Here is a 25471-nt window from a genome sequence, read left to right on the forward strand (position 1 = left end):
ATTTTGTGAGAATGACCCATATGCATATTTTACTGATGTTCCATAAATTTCTTTTTCAAAGCACGGCATACAGAAAGAAAGCCAAAATGCACCAATTTGGTGTCAAAAACTTATGGTATGGTTATAACGAAAGAGCACCAAACAAATTAGCAACCAGTACATTCTATAAAAAGAAAATGATCGCTTAACCCAAAAACTATTTCCGTGTATTTCTATAATCATATATTTATTCTATAAACACTGAGCAATTACAAATATTATGTAACTCTTCCACAACTAGAACAGACATCGTAACTTTTTGATACACGAGTACAATGAAGGAAAAAAGAAATATGCAATATATATATATATATTATGGTCCTTTATATACACATCATCTCACACTATTAAATATACTTACATCTTACACGAACACGATACACTAACTGAACACCAGCAGCACTATCTACTTCACGATTACAAACCAATGTTTGATGATATGAAGTAATTTTTTCAATACACAATGACAATACAGAGGGCAAAAAAAAAAATCATGAAATTCTCTCGAAATGATATTTGGATTTAATTTACGTGGAAAAAAAGACTAATAAATGCCACTAGAGAGGATAAAAACTCTAGTCATTAAGTTTGATATGAATAACAGATCCAGTGAGCGCCTGTGTATGTCACCCCCTTATCCTCAAAAACCACACACACACATTATAGATAAACACAAGATTTTAAGAGAACTTCCTAAAACAAACGATGAGCAAAATCAGCTAATTCTTCAACTTCAATAGTCCTCATTAGAAAATTTTTAACAGTCTAAAAGTAATTTTTACACAATACAAAGGCCAATCGACATTGCAGTCCAAATTTCTCAGGGACGAGCGCTTCCCCCTCTCCCCCCCCCCCCACAAAAAAAATTTAAATAATCCTTCAAAAAATATTTTTCTAGGATTCTGAACCTTTTTCTGCGTTGGTAGACACTGATACAAATTATGAGAATTTTGTGATGTCTTTAAACACATGAAGGGAAAAAGTGGTAAACGCTGTAACCCCCAAAACAGAATAGGCTGAAATCTGCAACATACTTCGCTAAACAGTCTGGTAAAATCTTGAGAAAAATGTTGAAAACACTATTTTATGGGAATTCGTACTACTACTACTAAACCAGACATGCACCTCGTCCATATTCCTCTATGGAACTTCTAACGAATTGGTGCAAGTTGGAATGTATGTGTGTGTGTGTAGTGAACCTTCTATGAAGTTTGTTTCTCTGTGTAATGTTTGTTATGTGCAGTACCGCTATCTGCCATCCATTTTTCTAACTATGCATGAAATGGGAATTTGTACTACTACTAATCTGTAATGCACCTCGTACACATTCCACTACAGCAGCACTTCTCAACCTTTTTTTTGACTCATGGAGCCCTTTCAGGTGTACAATTTCTATGGCAAAGCCCAGTAGGCCTATTTTTTATTTATTCAGTTACTGATTTATTTTAATTTGTTTCTTCAAATTTACTGCCCCCCCCCCCCAAATGGCCACGGAGCCCCTGGGGAATGTACACAGAGCACCGCTGCCTAAGGAATTTCTAACAAATTGGTACAATGTCAGAATGTGTGTGTAGGGCCGTAACCCCAGTTACGGCTGTGTGTGCTTGTACCTATTGTGCACCTAACATGAAGTTTGTTTGTTTTTAATGCTTGTTATGTGCAGTGCTGCCATCCACCATCAATCAATTGCTGGAAATTTTTACTACAGAACATTTCCAGTCACCTGAGGGCATGTTGCAGAACAATGCGAAACATTCTGCTTTGGAGGGCCTGTAAGTACCAAAAGGTGGGAAATGTTCAGAAATAAAAAAATATATATATTATCGCAGCCGATAGGGATGTTTACATTTACACGCTCTTTTGAGCCACTGAGAGAACTTTTTTTCTTCTTTCTTTCAAACCAAGTAGGACCTACTATTCTGGTCTAGCGCTGTGGGCAATTTACTACAGAGTGAGTTGTGCTGAAAGTGTGAGTATGTGCACTTAATGGTCTGAGCAAGTATATATAGTGCTTTGTCTGCTTTTTCAGTGCTGCCATCAGAAGTATTATATACTTCGATTTCATAGAAGTTGTATCTGCTTTCAGAAGTGTAATGATCGAGTATTTCTACCATTGTAGGCCAGTTGCTCTCTATGGCAAGACTTTTTAATGAGGAGATCGGCTCGCATTCACCACTTAAGAGGCCACAACCTGCACTTTTCACGTTGACAAAATTATAAGAATTGCTCATTTGACACTTTAACGTGAAAAACGGGATTTGAATTTTTTTTTTTATTTAACACTTAGGTAGAGCCGTTTACCATTTTTGCCCTTCACATATAAAAATTTTAAGCGGCAAAACAAATTTTTTAGTCACTATGGAGACCTGGGATTTGTCAAGTCCTGCAGTAAGAGGTTCAAAATGCTTTCAGTTCGGGACAAATTAAGTTTTTAAAATTTGTCTGATTCTTCTAAGTCTACTGTATAATATAAAAAAAACACTACATATTCAATATCGAATGCGAAGAAAAAATCTACTTTTAAACACATTTAGAATGAGGACTCGATTCGGTAAATTATATCGACAAGGAATGAAGAGCACACACACACACTCACATTCAATTCTTTCTGACAGACTTACTAACTTCCTTAACTTACATATATTTTCATGATTTTTGACATTTCAAATAAAAAACCATGATCGGTACTATGAGACACATTTACTATTATATACAGTTTTATATGAGACAAAACAAATGAACACGAAGATTAAAATTCGAAACGGTCCCATATGTTTACATATACAGAATAAAATAAAAGCATCGAAAAAAATATGTATATAATACATTCGTACATCTTATTTACACTATATTCTCGCACAGATTGTTTCGAGATTCTATATGAATGAAAAAGAAAAACATTTCTCAAATTGTCAGTTGCGATATGAACAAAATCACATTCCTCCCATGATAAGATATGTAGGCCTATAGCGTTAAGATTAAATGCATTATATGCTAAGCATCAACCTAATCGAAGACCTAAATTGCTTTTTGTATTTGAAGAAAATAAAATAAAACATTTGATTTCAATTATATTGCGCTCTGAAGCCGAATGCTAATTATGTGTCATAATTCACTATATATAACGAGAACAATATTAATTGAAAGGTTGTGGTATTGGTGAATATTTATTACAGCTGTCAACATATAATTAGCAATGACAGAAAAATATTACGAATGAAAATAATCAATTGGAACGGGATCTCAATTAATTATTTTTTCATTTCAATGAATGTAATTGTGTTAATTGTATACGGGGAAGAAATGCTTAGAATTGGGGGAGAGGGTTGGCAGAAAAATTGCCATTGATAAGGAAAAACCTACAACATCAATTTAAAAGAAATGAGTGACGATATCCTGTCTTGGATTATCTTGATAACCTGGTTTTAAATTTACAATAAGGATCTAATAGCGGGGGCAGCAACTCGAAACAAAAATATGCTTTGTTGCTTAGGCAAAAACATTCTTGTTTTGCTAATGTCCTCCCTGTAGTTTTAAATGAAAAAAAATATCCTGCTTCTACTCTGGACAGCAGAGTCTAAGTAAAGCATCATCAACCCGTTGCTTGCGAGCATTATGGTGCTCCCTGATGCACCCAGAGTGCTCGCCGGTCGTATCTGATTTGGTGCTCATGAACACTTGATCAACGTTCCAAGTAAGCACTTTGTATTCCCATGATACCTTGATAAATTGTGTTTAAGGATTGAAATCATTCAGATTCCATGCATTCATATGGGTCAAACTTGCCGGAAGAGTGCGCTTCTTTTGGTGATGGGTGAAGGCAGTGCTTGCGATTAGATAAAGGTTGAAGACCTCTGGTCTAAGTCAACACAAATGTGGAAAATGCACTGCTCATGAAATATATCTCGTGTCATCCTTAGACTCTAATTTACAAATTACTTATTACATATAGAAGTTTTTAGGCAAACACCAATACAGATTTTCTAGAAGGCATGACAAACTTGACAAATGTAACTTGACAATGTAAATCTCAATATAGTGGTATGGCCAGAGCTGGTACTTGGTATCCATGCCTTCCACAAATGCTGCTTTTACGAGGAAGCTTCAGTAACTTATTACAGAGCAGGAAAAATCCCAGGACACCTGAAAATTTTCTATAGGCCAATATAATAATCAAGTTACAGTCTAAGGACGATACAACTTTTTTTTATTCTATAGCAGCATCTCTTCAAACATTGAAAAGGCTTAGCAAGGTTTCAGGAAAAGTCTGTAAAACATCATTCAAGACTGTTTTCCTTGAGAAAAGCCATGCTCAATCTCAGATCTGACCAGATTTCTTCCAGATTTTAAGCCCTGATTCATTGTATTCCGGTCATAAAGCTACTTCACCACACACCAACTGCACCCATATCACTATACTGCAATTTATTGCCATTAGCGAGTTGGGTTGAAAATGAAGGCATATCTATCTGTGTGGTTACCTCAAGCTCGATAGGAAAAATATCTTATCTATATTCTTCCCCCGATTCAAACCTGAGAGCTGATGGTAACATTCACGGTTGTAAACAAGCATCTTACCACCAAGTACTCTGGCTGCACAGCCACGAAGCTGGGCTGGAAGTGATCCCAGCAACGGGATAAGTCTTGCAGTTCTGGCATTCATTGTATTCATGTATAGTTTTGGGGGGGGGGGGAATAGGTTGATAAGACATTTGTATGTCTTGGTAGGAAGGATGTTAAGAGGTTCTATGAATTTGAAACCCATCCAATCTTCACTAGAATTTTTCTCAACATACAAAGACAACTTCTATTTTGGGAAAAGAGACGGTGGCTTGTGTAGGCCTAGAACTATAGGGTAGGAATATCAGGAATTGACTCAAAGTTGCACATCCTTGTCCGATTCAAAATGATTAAATATCATGCAACACTTTCAGTGTTCATGTAGATGGCATCATGGCAACTAGAAAACCTGTATTGAGCCTAAAATTTTTTATTTATGATTGATGAGTGAATTGGACAAGTAAATCATCTTTTTATACCTGATTTGCAGGGCTTAACAAATTAAAGAAAAATTAAGGTGTCAGCCAAATTTCTTAGGAGCCATAGTTTTTGCTCAAAAAAAAATTATCCTAAATAATGTTTCTTTCACTTTTCCGAGGATTTAATATCCTCCTTCCTATGTAAAAAACACACCTTCATGAAATGAGAAAATTTTGTGTTGTCCAGACTCCAATTTTGCAATCATGTATTGAAAATTTTAGGAACTTTACCAATTTTCCAAAGCCCTGCTAATTAGCTTATCTGGAAAGATCCCTTAAAACTTGGAGCCCAGATTGTCATTGCTTAGTAATGATCCCCAAAACATAATTTTTTGCATTGTTCTGCAACAAGACCTCGACTGAATGAGAATGTTACACAGTAAAAATTCCCATCATAGTGTTTTCTACGCAGAAGAGTTCTTCACTCAAAATTGTTCCAGAGATTGTTCCGCGAGGTACAAAGCAGTTTTCATCACATTCTGCTTTGGAAGTAAAAAGATCTTGACTCTTATATGCCTCTGTAAACATCTTTACCAGATTATAATTAATCTCAATTGATCTGAAATAGTGTCTCTCAAAGTGGACGATATCGCAACTAGCATGGAAAGAAAGGACTGCTAGATGCAGCCCAGAATAGGGTGGGGCAGTAGAAGCATCAGATGTGCAATACAAGTTTTCTATGGGTTGGTTTAGCGTTCTGATAGCAAGAAAACTTTCTGACATTCCAGCTAATCCAAGACAAGATATTGTCTAAAAGAAAGATACATAGAATTCATTAAATTACAGCTAGATTTTGCCACAAAATTAAGCAACTGACACAAGAACAGACTCAAACTGTTGATTTCTGCCAACTAAAAAGTCTTGGTAACATTTTAAAAATGATACAGGCTATTTCCAAAGCCATCTAATAATATACAAGTTCGCTTTTAACCGGCTCTAAATGCTGGTAAAGATCTGGTTAGCCTACTGATATGGATCTAATGATACGTGTGTGCGAACAATAAAAGATGTTTTCTCTTGTCGACCTTAACCACCTTTCCATTAGATGCGAGATGTTATCACACATTAAAATTCTTTAACCTTAGAATACTACCCAAAATAAATAAAAACTGCATGTTAACTGCCTATGCATTTACGCTTCTGAGACAGAGTTAGTATTCTAGGGCTAAATTTATGACATGCTGTGTATCATTTCAAGCATACAACTCAGAGCACGCATTCCAGCATGTGCCGATTCGTTAGAAATTCCATAAAGGAATGCACATGTTCGGTTATGTAGTAGTGTATCATTTCAATTTTGAAGTTTCTTGACTAAAACTGAAGCTGTCGGGCATAACTGAATATGTGTTATCACTGGTTGGACTACGAAACCAGACATGCACCTAGTTCACATTCCCCCGCAGAACTTCTAACAAATTGGAGTATCTTGGAATGTTTGTCCATGTAGTCAACCTAACATAGTTTATATCTGTGTAATGCTTGTTATTTGTATAGTTCTGTCATTAACATTTCTAACCACGAGTGAAGTGTAATGATTGAAGATTTTATCATTGTAGGCCTGTTGCTCTGTGGCGAGACTTTCTATCGGAGAGATCAGCTCGCAGTAGCATCTTGAAGTTGGGAACCACTCACTGGCTCTGGACTATATTTTCACTCATTTACAAGTGCTAATGGATCCAGCAAATATCTGAATTGTATATGCTGTTCAGACCAATCTCTGAACTTTACACATTAGTTGGAAATTTCAAAAACTCCATTCTTTTTTTTACCCCATTTAATTATGGCTTGAAGTTAGTTTCGAACACTGACAAAATGCAGGGGGCCCTCCAATGTTTTACCCTTGGCTTGAAAAATCCCATGCAACCAGACACTGATGACTAGAAAATCTGTATTGGTGCCTAAAATTTTGTGTGCGCTTGCTAAATTGGAGTCAAAGGATTAAATTTTCTTTCATTTTATAATAATGGTTCCTCCCCCACCAGAAGAGGTCATTAAACTCAAAAAAAATCAAAAAATTATTTAGGACCCCCTTCTCATGGGGGAAAAAACATGATTTGCTGGAAAGAAATTTGGCTGGAGTCCTTAATTTTTTTATTTTTTCTCCGATTTCTCAAGGCCTGGTTTTACTTTAAGAAACTCCTCAGATTGATCGGTAGTTTTTTTTGTTTTCCAAGTAGACCCTATCTGCATATCCTCACAAAACCGCACATTAAAAAAATACTTCGTTTTTTACAATATACTAAATATAAAAGGGATTTTCAAAAACAAAGTCTGGATATTTCATGAATGAATATAAAATCATGATGATTCTCCCCCCCCCCCCCCATTAGAAAGATGTGACATTGTGTCAGCCATCGCCAATTAGCGAAAAAGTTAAATCATCACTAAATTATCTGGCATTATTACATACAAATCAAAATCAATTTGACAATCTGGCCAAAAGGAAGATAGACTTATTCAAAATGGGAAGTAAGGTCAAAGATATTCTGTTGATTAGCCAAACTGATGCTCGCTGCGTGGCGAAATTTGTCTTTTTTTTTTTACGTAGTTATACGTTATATATTCACATAAGAACTTTTTGGGAGTCTGGGACACAGATTAGAAATTCTGGAGACTTCGTAGCTATGTCATCTTATTAATTGAATTGGGGTTCAACAACATATTACCAAATCACATTACAATTGCAGCCATTGGTAGCTGATGAAAGTATTTATTGCCATTAATGATACTTGAAGCACCATATGCACCGAGGTTCCCATCACTAACACAATTTCGAATCAATTAATGATCTGATGCAGCTGTTCTCTGAGTGTTCCGGCAGCTGATTAAGGACAAACGCTCTATATGTTTTAGCTGTCATCAGGACTCAGGCTAACGCATTTAGAAACGATAAACTGGATAAGAACTTTTGATGGAGGCCATTTTCAACGTTAAGAAAACATTTTTAGAAAGCTTGATTCTCAAGCTAGAACATTGCGTGTCATTGCTGTTGAAATAGGCAATGAAGTTTTTCACTGAATAGTGCATTAATGTACTATTCACTAATGACAAAGATATTTGAATAAATATGTATAATAAAGCTCATTCACTCACATTTTCTTGGCAACAAGAAACTAAGTTATTGGTGACTAAAAAAAAAATCACTGATAGAAAGGAAAATCACCAAAAGAACATAATCAGAGATAACCAGTAAGTAACAAAACGCAGTGAAATGCCTATATAACAATACTTGAGGCATCAGAGATATGCATCGTTTTTAAGGAGTTATCATAACTGATGAATCTATTAACCCCTTAACTGCCACAGGAGTTATAATATATATATACGTCTTCACAGCATGTGAGAGAAAAAAGGTGGCACTGGGAAGCAGATCGTGTAAGATTTCGTTGGCAGTTAACACTGTGCATCAGGACCAGAGAGTAACATTGTTATATAGGATTTTCACTCACATTTTTCATGTTTTGGTGAAGGCAGAGGATACGTATACAGAGCTGGACGTTTATTTGGTGTGCGGTAGAAGGCTTTCAGTGATGTCACGCTTCTTGCTGGATCTTTTAGAGACACCTGACACCAGGAGTTAATTCAATTTAAGGCAGATTTGATTAAGTTCCTGGCTTATTTTATGTACAATAAGCTTGCCGTACCTTTTGAAAATTAAAAATAAATAAAACAAATAATTATGAAATCTATATTACAATTAGCACTGTGTAATTTCTTTTCTTTTGTTATGACAATTCAGGGGGTGCTTCGCTCTGGTCTGCCACCCCACTCAACACAAGCCCATCATGGCCCTTCACCCTCAAACATAAATCATTAAAAACGAATCAATTCTCATAGAGGCTCATGCCATGGCCCCCCATCAACCTGCACAGGGCCTCTGTATAGCAAATTTACAGCCCCCAAAGCAGAATGTGCCAAAATCTGCACCGTGCGTCGCAGAACAATCTGAAAGAAAAAGTACAGAGAACACTATTATAGGGATTTTCACAGCAGAACATTTGCAGTCAGCTGAGAGCTCGTTGCAGAACAATGAAAAAACATTCTGTTTTGGGGTTTACAGCATGAAAAAAAATGAGAATTGTTCCGGGCTCTCTGTCAGCACAACCGTTGTGGAGGGCCATGCGAGCAGAGGCGATCATCCACGAGTGACTGGACGCTTATTATCAACTTTAAACGCAAGTGAAAAAGAAGTAAACCTGTAATCATCCAAAATCAAAGATGAGAAAGATAGAGAGGAAAAAAATTAAATATAAGATGGTGGGGGGAACGAGTTTCGAGAGGGATTCAAACCAACAACCTTCATACAGCCAGTAGTACATTCTACCATTTTGGCTAATAACAAATCCTTAACATAAATTTATCAATTCTGAAAAACCCACTTTTCAGTAATGTGCTCTCAAATTAGACACACAGGAACGACGTCACTTCTTGTTTTGTCGTACACCAAATAAACTAGTGGTTCTGTATGCATATCGACAGCATTTTGTGAAAGAGGAACCTGCATTTTACATTACAGACAAACTAGTTATATTGTTATTTAACAAAATTGTAATCTGAGTACGGTACACAACACTCATGAAATAGCGACAGAAGAGCCAGATTTCACAGTTCGTATTTTGGTCCACTTATTCAACACAATCCCAGCCAAAAACATTTGCCAAATTCTACAAATATTATATTAAAAATTGTTATATCACTCAGATATTGCCATATCGGTAATCTTGTATTTCTCGCAGTAGCTGGACGCTGACTGCACAGTGGAACGGGCCACGGGATGAGGGCAATGTTTCATCTAACCACTCACTGAACATTACAGATGGGCACCGAAATGCATTTTTGGATGCATTACCATTGCTGACCCTGAATATAAATGCAGCCCTGCTCATGAAAGTATAGAATGGAAAACGGAAAATTCCACTGATGTGTCCATCACCAGTGAACTAAAACACACTGAAACTTCAGTCATTGACATTAATAATAATCTTAACCGATGGCAGTAGCGTCATGACAAGAAATATGAAGGGAATGGCAAAACAAATAGAAACATAATAATAATAAAATGGGAAGGGTGTGCAGGTACGTCTTACCATATATACACAAATATCCGAAATTGACTATCAGTTTGAACAACGCACTGTTCCGAGAAGTAGTCATATAATCCACTGAGGTGAAGTTCCGACCTTAAAAAAAAACAGTTCTCGAGAGATTTTGTGCATATCCATTTGATCTAGTCGATTAGAATTATATCCACATATGGCACACTACGAAAATGAACACGAGTCTCACACGTACGCTTCGGTGCGATGAATCCGCATGCACAACCCGACATAGACATTTTTCCACGATGTAAATGTCTTCCCGGACCATATCCAGAATCCTGATGTGATCCCAACCATCAATGTCATTAGGTATTTGATCATGAACACGGCGAAGTCAGGCTTCGGCCAGAACCCGTAACCTTGAGGAACTTGTGGACACGGTATGCTATACATCGGCCTGCCGCATTTTTCCCGCTGCCACGATAACATCCAAGAATCAAAGAAGTACTGTTCATAGATGTAACAAGCGAGCACTATGACTGCCGGAACCGTATACAGGACGTTGAACACTCCTATGCGGATCATCAGCTTTTCGAGTTTATCAGTCCTGCTGCCGTCGTGTTTCATTATTGTCCTGATATGGCACAGAGAGACGAAGCCAGCTAGTAAGAACAGCGTTCCCAATGCCATATAGACGCCGAGCGGTGCAAGCACGAATGCACGTAGCGAATCAACATTCCACAGACCAACAAAGCATATCCCACTAAGTACATCGCCTTCCACTTTCCGCATAGCGAGGATGGTGATCGTCTTAATCGCAGGAACCGTCCAAGCAGCGAGGTGAAAATACTGGGAATTGTTTTCGATCGCCTCATGACCCCATTTCAATCCAGCGCTCAAGAACCATGTCAGGGTTAATATAACCCACCAGATCGAACTCGCCATGCTGAAGAAGTACAGTATCATGAACGATATTGTGCACCATTTCTTGTCATTACCTTGCGTGACAGTCCGTACCATCTGTATGTTGGTGCGGTTATTCGGCGCCGGGAACGGATCATTACAAGAAACCTCCTCACCCATCACAAACCCAGCAACATATGTTGCCGATACCATAAAGTAGCACACCGACAAAAATATTATTGGTCTCTCCGGGTACATGAATCTTCTCATGTCAACGAGGAAAGTGAGCACTGTGAAGAGTGTCGAACCCATGCACAAGATGGCCCAGATCCCGATCCAAGTCCTTGCAAACTTCTTCTCCTGTCCAGTGAAGAACATCCCGTCACACGGCGCCCCGCAATCCCTCTCTTCGGTCTCACCAACCTTGAACGTGTACCCCAGACCCTTGGGGACCTTAAACTCTTCGGGACATATGAATTTCCGTCCACGAGACACAGAACTATTCCTCGTGGGTTGATGAGGATGACCACCACCACCTGCGCCGCCCCCGGCACCGTTGTGGGGGTGCGACGCCCTCTCGGTGTTGTTCTCCCCGACGCACAGGGCCTCGCCTCCAGCTTCCGGGAACTTGTCGCAATCCAGGCTCTTGGGCCACTGGAAACCGAAGTTGTTCATCAGCGTCTCGCAGCCGTTCCTGGCCTTCATGCACAGCGACCGGCAGGGCGGTATCGCCCTCTCTATGATGGTGCACACGGGAGCGTACATGGTGCACAGGAAGAACTGCAGGTCCGGGCTGCACTGGACTTTGACCAGCGGGAAGAACTGGTGGACCTCCAGTCCGGCGTCCTCCTGCTTCTGGTGGTTCAGCAGGTTCGGCATGATCGTCTCGTTGTACGGTATGTCCTTGCACAGGGGGATCGTGATCGGCTCGCACCGGCCGTGGTGGGGGATCGGGCTCTCGCGATCGGATATTCGAGAACTCACCACTTGAGCTCTTCCTCCATTTTGTACGGCGGCCGCGACGAGCACCAGGACCGGTAACCATGACACGTACAGAACCACGGCCATCTTTGCGATACTAGTCCGAAGATTATATCAGCGCGAACAACAACAACAATCGTGATCACAACATAATAATCTCACGGTGTCGATTCCACTTCGCACAATGGCCGCATTTAATCGTCCTCGTCGTCGTTGTGGAGCGACATACCATCCAAGGCGAGTCTCGTACAATAACACTAAATTATAACAAAAAAGAAAAGAAATAAAGAGAGAGAGAGAGACGGGGAGAGAAACGCGCCCAACGAGAATTGCCACGCTCGTTCGTGATTGGTCGACTGAGGCGCCGGCAGGGCGGGTAACAGCATGCATGCGTCCCGCTCGCGGGGGCTGTCCCTCAATTGACAGACGACAAGTTATAAATCCCTTCCTTATGATATCTTCACTGACTGCAACTCGATTATACAGTAACATCGGCTTTTGAAGTCGTTTCCTGCTCAAAGATTTTGAATTTTTCACAGTGGGTCAGTGGTTCTTAACCAAGAGGGTGCACGCAGGGCCGTAGCGTAACTTCTCTGGAGTCCTCCGGGCAGGCTTTTTCTTGCCTCCTCCCATGACACCCCCCGCACACACATGGGTGGGGCTGACAGGGCTCATCATTTTTCGTTTTTTCACGCTATAAATTCATCATAAAGAGGGCCCGTAAAAGCATAGGCGCAGATAGACTTGCAAGTCTGGGGGGGGCACGGTCATTATTGCTGGGGGGGGGGCACGATGATGAGGAGGGGGCAGGACTTGGAGGTCTGGTCCCTCCCGAAATGTGAGAAAATGACCGAAAAAAGAGAAAAGGATGGTCAAATCTATTGTTCGATCACTTTGGTCCCCCCGAAATAAAAGTGCCCCCCACCCCCACGAACGAAATTTCTGGCTACGCCGCTGCATATATAGGCCTACATATATACATTAGATCAATCAGTCAACTCCACCTTTGACGCTGGGGGGCACTGCCCCCCCCTACGCCCCACCGTATCTCCGCCCATGCGTGAAAGTCTGGTCTGGGGGGGGGGCCCGCAAAAGATCCCAGCATAGGGGGCCCCTCTCCACGATGTTGGGGCCATGCATCCCCGAAAGGGTTATTATTATGCAAAATGAGCGTGCATTTTCATGTCGCCACCCTCCCATTTCGGGGCCCTGTGGCAGTGTCCCGGTTGCTCCAGCCTAGGGACGCACACGCCTCTCGGCGTACGAGAAGGCAATTGGGTGCCCTGCACCCAAAGCCCCCCCCCCCCATCTTCGGCTCTCTTCGAGCTCCCGCCCACGAAAGGTAGAGAGTGGTCTTTGGTTTCCTCTCTTGAGGGCACCCCAAGGGTTCTTGGGGTGCCCCCCCCCCATTTCGGTCGGGGCACTGTGGCAGTGTCCCTGTTGCTACAGCCTAGTGACAGGCGCACGCGCCTCTCGGCGTACGAGAAGGCAATCTAACGGCAGGGTCATCTTAAGAGCATCTCCGTGCAAAGCGATTTTTCTAAGGCACCCACTTGTTTGGAAATGCCTACTAATTTACATGCTTATTCTAAAAAATTTTAACCTCATTATCATGAATATCTCATTATATCATCATCATCAGCAGCACCCGGGCAGTGCCTGTGTAGGCCCCATGCGTCAAGCAAGACAGTACTGTTTAACGGTGCTAAGAACAAAATTTTTTACATATGATTCCAGAGCCGCCGAATTGAAACATTGGGATGGGGGGGGGGGGGGGTTAAAAAGTCGCAGTCGTCCCGTATATACGAAATTTGAGCCCTTACGTAGGAGGTAGGGAACGATTGTATATTCATTAATTATGGGGGTGCGGGGTGCCAGGCCTGTAGCAAAATTTATTGAAGGAGCTCAATTTGTCTACGGAACCTTGGGTCTGAGGCTATGTATGACTCCGATTCACGTCCCCCATGGGGGGTTGGCAGTGAACAGGCATTGCCCCCTCCCAAAAGAGTGAGAACTGACCGGGTCTGGGGCCCGGTACGATTCTCATCAGATACACCAGTGTTTCTCAACCACCGGGCCCTGACCAGGTCGGGAAAAAATAGCTCACCAATTCATTTTTACCCAGTCATATCCCCATTAGGCGTGCTGACAGGGCCTTCCACTCACATAAAAGAAATCAAACGGGCCGCGGACTTCCAAAGGTTGAGGACCACTGAGATAAGCGATTAGCAACTTCAGTTTTTCCGACGGAAAAACGAGTGAAGTATAAGCAGCCTCTTGACTTCTGGGGGATTGTCAGTGGGTGTCTTTAACATGGATATTTGGGGGGGGGGGGGAAGGGCAACCAAGCAAAAGTGTAAAGGGAGCCTATTTTGAGAGCCCCATTACATATACAGTCGAATATCGTTATAGGTGAGGAGGTGATCGGTGAGGTGCAGGTGCAGGTGATAAAATCGAGCAGGTGAGTCTGGTGTCCTGTGCACTAGGGTCGTCGAATTCACCCTGTAACTGCTCCTTCCACATAATACGGGGAGAAGGGAGCAAAATGAGTGCTTTTCATGGCTGATAAAGTATCTAGTTGCGGCCCTGGGGTGTGGGGGGGGGGGCCAAGTCAAACAGCTTTCTCTCAAGGATTCTTATCAACACGAATATGAGAACTCTCTAACATGTGACAGAGTGACCCTGGGAAAACACTACTTTTTGGGAGCCCCATTACATATACAGTCGAATATCGTTATCATGGGTGGAGATACGGGCCGCACCCCCCCCCCCCAGCATCAAAGGTGAAGCTGACTGATCTAATGTATATATGCATATATGAATTGACATCATCATCAACGTGTCCCCCCCCCCCAGAAATAATGACCGTGCCTCCACCCCAGACTTCCAAGTCTATCTCCGCTTATGATCGTTATAGCGAAAATCTCGTTTCAACGAACACTTTTCTAATTCCCCCGCAAATAAGTTAACATAGGAACAATGAAAAAACCTGGAATTCCTTTGTAAAGAAATTTTGTTATAATCGTTATGACAGTGATTTCTCCGGTCTCTTGAGTTCGTTACAACGAAATTGAAGCAGAGGCGTACGCAACATTCCGTACGGAGATAGAATTGAAAGTCTGGGAAGGGAGCACGATGATGATGATTGCTGGGGGGGGGGGGGGCATGATGATGATGTGATGATGATGATGTCCGTTCACATATATATACCGGTATATGCATATACATTAGATCAGTCAGCTCCACATTTGACGCTGGGGTAGTCTCCGTGGCCCCCACCTCCACCCACGGTACGCGGGGGGGGGGGGCATGGACCGTCTGTGTCCCATCCATGGCCCCCACATCCTGAACCAGGGCCCCCTAGGCTGGGATCGTTCACGGGACCCCCTTAATTTATAGCGTGAAAAAACAAAAAATGATTAAAATCCTCCCGGGCCCCAGGGCTGGAGCCTTGTCAGCCCACCCCTTGTGGGGGCCATGGTCCCATCCCCCCCCCCCCCTCCAAGACAATCAAAAAACAATGTAGAAAAAAAAAAAACATCGACAGAAGATGCCAATTTTGGCATCCGCGTTCCCCCCCCCCCCCCCGAAAATTTGTGGGGGGCCCTTCGCTCATGAACTCTGAAAGAAAATAATGACAGCAGTATTATATTTAATTTTGAGATGGGCCCATCCCCAAACACTGCATCTGTCGATTTGGCTGAAAATGGCGAGCGGAGGGGGGGGGGGAGCGAGAGAAAACATCCTATCGCCATGATGGGAGAAGAGACTTGTTTTGTGTAACGTGCTATCACTCTCTCTCTCTCTCCCTCACACCATGCACAACAGGACAGGGGTGAGGGGGGGCCACAGAGGGCCCCACAAACGATCCCCCCGCCCACCCTGTTCGATGTACGTATATGATCTAGGTATAGTACTACATCGAGGGACAAAAAAGAAGAATTTCTGGTAACTGGGTCCCCATTCTCTATTCATCATGAAGCTACATGAAGCAATTTCCGCTCTGGTAAATCCTTCTTCTTTGGTTTTTTTTGGACATTGGGTACCGGGAGGGGGGGGGGCAGGCAAGGCAAGGCAAGGCTGGTCTAGGCCGGGCTCTTTTTCACCCAGCTTTTGGTATGGGGTTTCATTCATTACAAACGGGAGGAGGAAGGATGTAAGGGGGGCCCCACTCCCCTCCCTAACTAACTAACGACTTCGACTTCAGTGCAATGACGAATGACAGATTTGAGTGATTAGCTGCGAAAGAAAAAGTGCCAGTACAAGAGGTTTCCCATTTCAAGGAAGTCGGTGTCCACCCTACCGCCCCCCTTTTCCCCCCCCCCCAGAATGGCTTCTGCTACTTCGTGTAATGTCAATCAGTTTGGGGGGGGGGGGTGGAAGGGCAGGCATATCTCAGATTAAAAGGACCCCCATAAAGCTGGTCCCAAAGTCCCAACTTTGGCGGGCCATTAACCGACAATAATTAATATCTTAATAAAGCGGAATGATAGTGAGATTTATTGTGGGGCATGGGGTCCCCATCCTGCTGCAGCGCCCCCACCCCCTCCCATACAGGGCTTGTTTCCCTCCCACATGAGGTATTTTGTATTTTAAACACGGGCTCATCCCCCCCCCTTCCTCCTTCTGCGTATGCCTCTGTCTCAAAGAACACCGTAATACAGGGATCCCGCTTATAACGTATTTCATAAAACCGTCAAGAAAAAAGTGTTATCAGCGGGAAAACGCTTTAATCGGTAAATCTTAATGAGAATTAGCTATAGCAGGAACCACGGAAATAAGTCATATTAAGTTGGAGTACGTTCTAAGCGCGAACGTTATAAGCGGGATCAAGACCCCCCCCCCCAAAAAAATTCATATTTGCCTAGGGTATGAACTTATTTCATGCCCCCCCCCCGAAGGCTGGGATCTGTGGCAGGGCGAGACTTTCCACGGCCTTTTAAAAGTGATTTTTTTAGTCGGGAAAAAAAACACAAAATAAGAATCACCCATGCCCCCCCATAGGCGGACAGAGACTTGGAAGTCTGGGGAGGGGGCATGGTCATTGCTGGGGGCACGATGATGATGTCAATGCATTAGATCAGTCGACTCCAGCTTTGACGCTGGAGGGCGCCCCCTACGCCCCCCATATCCTCGCCCATGGTCCCCCCCGGGCTGGAGCGCTGTCAATAATATACAGGGTCTTTATAATTTAAGTTCCACTTATATTATAAAATTTCAAAGTGGAACTTCTATAAGTTCCACTTTGAAATGGCCATAAAAGGAAAACTACCGGACAAAATGTTATCAAACTTGGTGATAGTTCACAGGAGGTCATGGCAAGGGCGTAGCGTGGGGGGGGGGGGGGACTTAAGGGTCTGGTCCCCCCCCCCCCGAAATGTGAGAAAATAACCAAAAAAGGGAAAAAGATGGCCAAATCTATTGTTCTACCATTTTGGTCTCCGCCCCCCCCCCCGCACTAAATTTCTGGCTACGCCCCTGGGTCATGGGAATGGCACTGCATGCAATATAGGACATGAAGACATCGGCTTAAAATGCTTTTAATCGTTTCAAAAACGAAACTGTGGGGGCTACGGCAAATCGCAATGGTTACATGGCTCTTACGGCAGGAGGATGCGATACACACCGACATGTCCGTAACATTCCTCCTGATACGCTACTGTTGAGAACGCAGTAACGCGATTTAACTTGCTTTCAGAAAATAGTGGATGCCACATTGAACATGCTTTGTAACACGTTTCGAAAACGATTAAAAACATTTTAAACCGGTGACTTCATGTCTTATTTCGTTCAACAATATTTCATACAGCGCCATTCCCCGCTGGTGGTGAGTTTTTGAACTTTTTTTTTTTTTTTGCGGAAAATTGAATCCCACTCCTGTAAACTATTACCAAGTTTGATAACATTTTGTTTTCTTTTTGTAGCCATTTCAAAGTGGAACTTTAATTGTAAAGACCGTGTATAACAAAGTTATATTCTGGCAGCCCCTGCCTGGCTTGAAGTGCTTGCTGAATTTACATACGGGGAAAATATTATCAACTCTCGAAAAAATTATTATTCCAAACAGCAATATCACGAGGTCTTCCATGCACCTGAGGGCCTCGCGCAGGTAGTTAAAACTTCCCTGCTGGAGTCTTGTTGGTATCTCCCCCATGTTGGGGCCCACCAAATACGTCTATTATTCTCGTATACCAGTGGTTCTCAACCAGTGCTCGTTGTGCACTCTCCAGGGGCTCCGCGGCAGCTCGAGGGAAATTTAAAAGAAGCAGTAAAATTTAAAAAAATAATTATAAATACTTTTAAGTAGTAAAAATAAATCAGTAACTTTGATGAATAATTCAAAAATTGGCCTACGGGGCTCCGCCATAGAATTTTCTTACTAAGAAAGGCTCCGCGAGTCAGAAAAATGTTGAGAACCACTGTCGTATACAAACATTTTTACTATTTTATGCCCCGCCCTACAAATACGGATGGGAGCCCCCCCCCCCCCACTTCCCAATTCTCTTGGCCGTGTCCGGGTGGACCTCGGACGTGAGACGATACTGGGATTCTGACCAAAGCCGCTTGAAACTCTTAATGCTGCTTTGGATTCTGACACTTCCAGTTTTTTGAGGAGGGCCCTCAGAGCAAATTCATTTCCCAGGGGCAACGTGATTTCGCGACGGCACTGCCTGCAGGGCCGTCTTAAAAGTATCATGGGCTCCCGGGCCAAGTGGTTTGTCGGAGGCCCTATCTGGTAAATCCTAGAAAATTTGAACTGGATTTCATTTTTGTGAGGCCCCTCTTCTCTTGAGGCCCCCCGGGCCGTGTCCGGGTGGGCCCATGCGTTAAGACGGCACTGACTGCCTGTCAGTGTCTCTATGGGGGAGGGGGGGGTCACCTTGGAAACTTGAAGGAATAACACCGTTGTGAAAAGATACGAAACGGGACGATCAAGCTTATCTTTGAAAGACGGACAAAGGATGAAATACCCTATTTACTTCTCAATAGATGAGCCTACGGGACCCCGCCTACCCTCCTTCTGGAACTGGCTCAACATCTGTTGAAAATCCTCTCCCAATGGACAATTGGACTTTTGGATAGGGGTGGGAGGTCACACGGATGACCGATCTGCATTGACTTCTCCGGCATCAAATGGACCCATCAAGCCATCAAATGGACATTTACCAAACCCCAAAGCCGCTTGAATGTTTGGTAGACCGTATTGGTAAACGTTTGAGCGACGAAGTGAATTGTCAGTTGAGTAACCAAGTCAGTGACAGTATGAACGATTAAGCGAGTGAGTGACTATGAATGTTCAAGTGACTGACCATATGAGTAATCAAGTGAGAGTGACCGTATAAATAATAGGGTGACTGTGTCAGTGAGTGGCCGTATGAGTAACCAAGTGAGTGTGTGAATGACCGTATGAGTAACTAAGTGAGTGTGTATGTGACCGTGTAAGAGACCAAGTGAGTCATGGCATGCGTGACCGCATAAGTGGGTGACCGTGTGATTGAGTGAGTGACCGTATGAGTAACCAAGTTAGTGTGTGAGTGACTATAAATGATCAAGTGAATGATCATATGACTGGTCAAGTGAATGTCCGTATGAGTGACCATATGGTCACGCACTTGGTCACTCATCCGGCCACTAACTTGATCACTTATGCGGTCACTCAATTGGTATCTCATATGGTCACTCACTCACTCACGTTGCCACATACGCACTCACTTGTGTACTCATACGGTCACTCACGCGATCACTTAATCACTCATACGGTCATTCACCCACTAACTTCATCATTCTTACTAAAACGGTCAGGGCAGGCGAAATTCCAAAAAACCAATGTAACCGACATTGAATTTTTCAATTCATTTAAAGTATGAAAAATACAATCAGATGCAATCAAATACATGAAGTTTGTAGTTTCACTTATTTGATCACATTGACCATATTTTAGCGGAAGAAAATGGTAAATAGCGAACATAAATATGGAACATCGCTAATTTTCACCGAAAATATTGACGATCAGCGGTGATCTTCAGCTTTGATCAAACCCTGACTCGTTTTCCGTTGGCGCGGGAAAAATATAAAATGAACCCCTACTTTGTAGTTATCATATGAGATGTTCGTGGGCTTCCACACTGATATATATCTAGCCTGGGGGGGGGGGGGGGGGTTAAAACTTTTATATTTTGTCAATGTAAAGTTAGATGACCACAAAAAATTCGGATCTATGAGAGGAACAAAAACACCCGACCAAGACGGGTGCTGAGGTTACTCTTTTTCCGTTCAAAATAACGGGGATGGGGACGCCAAAATGTATACTGCCCCGGGCGACCACGACCTCCTATGTAGGAAGTTATATAGGAGGTCAAGGGGCGACGCACACAGAGTAAAGTTTCATTTTTAGTTGCGGTTATAGCTTAAGGATTGAGGCCCCTGGGATGGATGCATGTGCTGTTGGCAAGCGATCAAAAACACACTCCAAACCAGGGCCGCAACTAGGGGGGAGAGGAGCAGGCCGGTCTCGTGCCCCAGGCGCTGGACCAGAGGGGGCGCAAATTTTATTCTTAAACCTCTCCTTCAACATTACAAGGGGGGTGCCAAAATGCGCACTTGCCCCGGGTGACCAAACATCTAGTTGCGGCCCTGCTCCAAACTGTGGAGTGTGTATCCCGGAGCCAGGCCCTATGTTCTGGGATCTTTGGTGGGCTCCATTTTAGAGTTTCTCACGGGGGCCCCTCTGCAGTGAATTTATTTTAAATATGACTGAGAGAAAATATAATGGTGTTCATCCCGAGCCCCCTAGACCTGTCTGCAACGCTCTATTGCAGCGGTTCTCAACCGGTGCTCCGCGGAGCTTTTGGGGCTCATTGTGCACTCTCCAGGGTCTCCGCGGCCGCTTGAGGAAAATATGAAAAAAGCAGTAAAATTTAAAAAATAATTATAAATATTTCTAAATATTAAAAATAAATCAGTGACTTTGATGAACAATTAAAAAGTTGGCCTACGGGGCTCCGCCATAGAATTTTTTAATTTAAAAGGGCTCCGCGCGAGTCAAAAAGGTTGAGAACCGCTGCTCTATTGTATAGGAAGAGGGAGGGCATACATTAAACAAGAAATTATTTGCATGCATTAGAATCATGCCCCCCCCCCCCCAAGAGTGAGCCCGGTAGACCGAGATAATTCTTATAATATTTTTGTTTTTCACACTATAAATTAACTGGTCGGACCAGTGAAAAATTTGATCAGGCCCCACAAATTTCCTAGCCTAGGGCCAGGCTCCATATTCTAATGGCAGATGCAGAGACGGATTCATAGTTCAAGTGCCCTCACTTTTTTTTTTAGTTGAACTTACTAACTACTCACCTACCTCCTCCTCAATTTTCAAAATCTGCCACCCTTACAAACTTGCCACCCTAGGCTATGGCCCGCTTACTTGCTCCCGCACCCATCTAAATACCACTGAACGAATGTTGAATTCCCCCGAAAAGGATGTAGGCTATATCCTCTGGTTCCCACGTACAGCCTAGGGAACTGCTCCATGATTGTGGGCGTACCTCATCAAATAGCATCAAGGGTTCGAATCTTCCCCTCCCAAGCCAAATATCTTCAAATTTTCCGAACCCATGACAGACCTCAGATACGCCACTGACCACAATGGACCATTCAATGGTAGGCCATTGAATGTAGGAGGCCATAGAATGATCCTCATTGAAGGAATTGTAAACGGAAGTTGGACAAGGCCCAAAGTGGGCCCTTGAAGATACTGACTTATGTCAGGATGAAGTGTTTGTGTGTCTGAATGGAGTCAAGAAACCCGACACTTCAAGCCGAGCCACTTTAGACCTTCATTCATTTCAAGTGGCATCTTCAAACATGGCACGTATGAATGGATGCTACTGTTTTGATGGCTTCCACAAGATGGCGGTGTTACAGCGCCCTGTTGCGTATTATTAGAGGTCAAATTATTTTGATCATATTTCGAAGAATCGAAGCTTCGCCCCCCGAATTGGATCTAGAGTTGGGTCATCGCCCCTCCCAAGAGCCTGATAATATGAGAAAAATGTCTGACCCGTTTTATAAGAGATGGAGTCATCCTTCTTGACACATCGTCTTGGATCCGCACCTGCGCAATATTTCAAAAGACTTTTTACGATGGAAAGGGGGCGTCCAGAGCAAAATTGAGGAAAGGGGCCACAAAAAATTCACACTGATTTTTTTGCATATTTCTTTGAAAATTTTGAGTCTCTTGTTTGAAGTAATCTTCAAAATGAGAGGAGAAGGGTTCAAACCCTGCTTCCCCCCCCCCCTCAGCATTTTGTCATCAAGGAGCCTCCAAGAAAGATCTGTTTCGGGGGCTCCCGAGAAGACACGCCTGTTGCCCGAAGAAGATCCCCCCCCCCCCCCCGTCAGGCCTGTTGGTTGTATTACAGCAAGGATTCCTCAAACTTATATTTTACTTGATGGCACCCTTGGAATAATAATGTCCATGGCAATTCGGTGACACAACTCGAAATCAATCACATCATATGCAGCCTGTGTGCACCCGGAAGCCTAAAATATTCCGCGGTATCCTTGCCCATGTCTCCGCATCCTTCATAATGGCCCAAGTCTGGGATCTTTGGCGGGCCTCTCTCTAATAATGAATAAATAGTATAGAAAAACAAAAATAATAATAATAATAATAATGTGGGGGAGGGGACTAATCCCGGACCTCTGACTGGAGACCTGTCAGCCTTTGTGGGAGGAATTAAATCAGAAATCGCAACTTCTTGCTTCAATTTTACTCTGGGCACCAAGAGATCTGGAAAACTTGCGGCGCCTATGGTACCAGAAGTATGAAGTGGTCATATTGCTATTTTTCCATGGATCCAATTGGTCAGGGGCCGTCCGATGTGTTTTGGAACTTGCTCATACTGATCTTTACGTAGAATCAATTCAGTGCGGGTGCTTTGACCCATGCCATAAATTACCGTGCTTGTTCGAGCACCGCGTAGACCTTCCCGGCTCCGACGTCACTGCAATTGGTCGATGGCGTTCAAGTCCCAACCGAATTATTCCTTGGGGAATCCCATCAGGAGTGTCGTCTTAACGCATGGGCACGGCCCAGGTCTGGTTCAAATTTTTAAGATTAAGCGTGTTAATTGGTAAGTAGGCATTTCTAACCAGGTGGGGAGAGGGTTCAGAAAAACACTTTGCCCGAGGGGGGCTTTGAGACGGATCAAGGAAATTGCTAAACCTAAAAGGGGGCCCTCAGAGACAAAAAGACGAGAAACACCAGAGAATTTTACACTCGCCTATTTATTGAATACATTCCGCCTCTGTGCATACTTATCTTGCACTGATACTGGATAAGCCACAAGTCAAGTCTGATGATCATGATGGCAATTTCGTGCACACATTCTGCCCAAGTATTTCCGCGAGTATACACCAAGTACGCCATGTTGTATGTCTTACTAATACAACAATAAAAACAATGATTATAAAAAAAAATTGCGTCCCAGGAGGATGATGATTATCATGGTGAGTGCCCAAGAAAGTCTGTGGCCCCTCCTTTGATCCTCCCTGTTGATCTGGGAACACGGAGTTTATTCGGGGACCAGCAGCATCGGCACGGATTCGGCTCTCCTGCTGTACCTGATGCGTCCCTTGCAGAGCTCGCAGCGACGCTTCTTGGAGGTGAGCTGCCACTTGACGACGCACTTGCGGTGGGTGTGCATCATGGAGCCCTTGCAGAGGCAGGGCCGCCTCAGCACCGACAGGTCACATTCCTCGAGGCATATCCTGCAGATTCCTTTCGGGCGGTTTTCGTTCGGTGCCGCTGCTTCCTCATCGCCCATGATCGATCCGTCTTTTACGTTCTGGGTTCAAAAATCGAATTTCCTGCGGAAGGACCTTCCAATCCCCAACTAAGACCAATCGCTGTCGTCGGCGCTAGTACTGAAATACGGCGCTGGTGGTGGTGCTCGAAGATGGATACTACGCTAACGTCGTCGGTTCGGTCGCGCCGCGAGAGACAAATTTACTTGTTTTATTTCTTTTTTTTGCTGTTGCAGGTACAGCTTATGGGCCCCCCTCACCTTATTAACTAAAAAAAACTATCTCTGTTGATGGGAGTACCACTGTTGGGGTTTTCTTGTAAGGCATACGCCACTGTTGCGGTCGTCGACAATCGTGGTCGACATAATCCAATGTTGGTTATAATCGATAATTTTTTTATCAGTCGATTCAAGATCGATTCTCTACTACTATTACTTAACCATTCATGCACTTCATGCTCAGTGGTTCTCAATCTAGGGCCATATGCGCCCCCCCCCCCCATGGCCCTGCGATGTTCCACGGGTGAAAATCAGATGAAAGGGGACCCATGAAAAATGGTGAAAGGGGGGGGGGGAGGATCATAGAGAGATGGGAAGAAATAAAGCTTTCAAGTGGAAAAAAAATGTGACTACAGTCGAATCCCGTTTTAAAGAATACAGTTATAGCGAAAATCTCGTTTTAACGAATACTTTTTCTAATCAATCAGTTTCAGTAAGTTTACATCGGAACTATACAAAAGAACCAGGAATCCCTTTACGCAACGAAATTTAATTATAAAGAAGTGATTTGTCTCTTGGAGTTCGTTATAGCAGGATTTGACTGACGATTCTGAAAAATATATATATACATATTTTCAAAATCCAGAGCAGAGCCCATGGAACCTGGGCCATCTCAACTCATGTGGATACGACTTGGTGGGGGAGGGGGGGGGGCAGTGTCCTCATATCCATAGGGAGCCTACATGATATCTGGAGTGTAGTGTGCCTTCTCTGGGTCCCGGGGCAGACCTGAAAGGGTTATTATGCCAAATGAGGGAAAAAATTTGTTGGGGACCTACCTCTATTTTCGGCTCGGGGCCAAAGAACAGTGCTCCGGTTGCCCCAGCGTAGTTACGGTCCTGATGTAAGCTCTGTTGCGGTTATCCTAATGTATCTAGTTGCGGCCATGGCCCAGGGCAACAAATTTGAAGGATTAGTGGCCAAGAAAAGTTTGTAAAATGGGGGGAGGGTGGCAAAATTTGTATAAATCTCAATAAATTCGCCTCTGCTCAGACAGCAAGGGACAAAGTTAGGGAGTGATCAAAAGAGTGGCCTAGGAAGTTTGCAAGCACACAAGTGAGCGAAAGAGTGACTTAGAGTGATGTGAATAGCCAAAATAAGTGATATACAGATACTCGCACTTAAAGGCAAAATAAAGTGATCAGAAAACGTGACACGGGTCGCTTGAGTACTCTGAAACTTTGCCTTGGCGAACCGTAAATATGCTGCGGGTCACTTGAGTGACCTGGAAATGAGCAGCGAGCAACTTGAGCGGCCTGTAAGTGTGTCGCAAGCCACTCGAATGAACTTTGAATATGCCACGGGCCACTGATGTAAGCGCTATGTAAGTGCAGTGTGGGCCACATGAGTGATCTGAAAATGAAAAACGTTCAACTTCACTTTT

General features: G+C 43.3%; 1 protein-coding gene across 1 annotated transcript; it reads right to left on the bottom strand.

Moving 5' to 3' along the window:
• Positions 1–209: 209 nt before the first annotated feature.
• Positions 210–12252, bottom strand: fz (frizzled class receptor). The gene has a single exon (XM_089246051.1). It carries the CDS (start codon positions 12086–12088, stop codon positions 10361–10363), a length of 1728 nt encoding a protein of 575 aa, XP_089102177.1. The 5' UTR covers positions 12089–12252; the 3' UTR covers positions 210–10360.
• Positions 12253–25471: the final 13219 nt, after the last annotated feature.

The sequence above is a fragment of the Pholcus phalangioides genome, unplaced genomic scaffold (assembly GCF_987345545.1).
Source record: "Pholcus phalangioides strain wild (caught in Gottingen) unplaced genomic scaffold, Ppha-v1.0 ptg000016l_1, whole genome shotgun sequence".
In the NCBI taxonomy this organism is placed as follows: Eukaryota; Metazoa; Arthropoda; class Arachnida; order Araneae; family Pholcidae; genus Pholcus; species Pholcus phalangioides.

Excerpts from the sequence above, each read along its gene's own strand:
- fz (XM_089246051.1), bottom strand. The coding sequence starts at position 12,088 with ATGGCCGTGGTTCTGTACGTGTCATGGTTACCGGTCCTGGTGCTCGTC.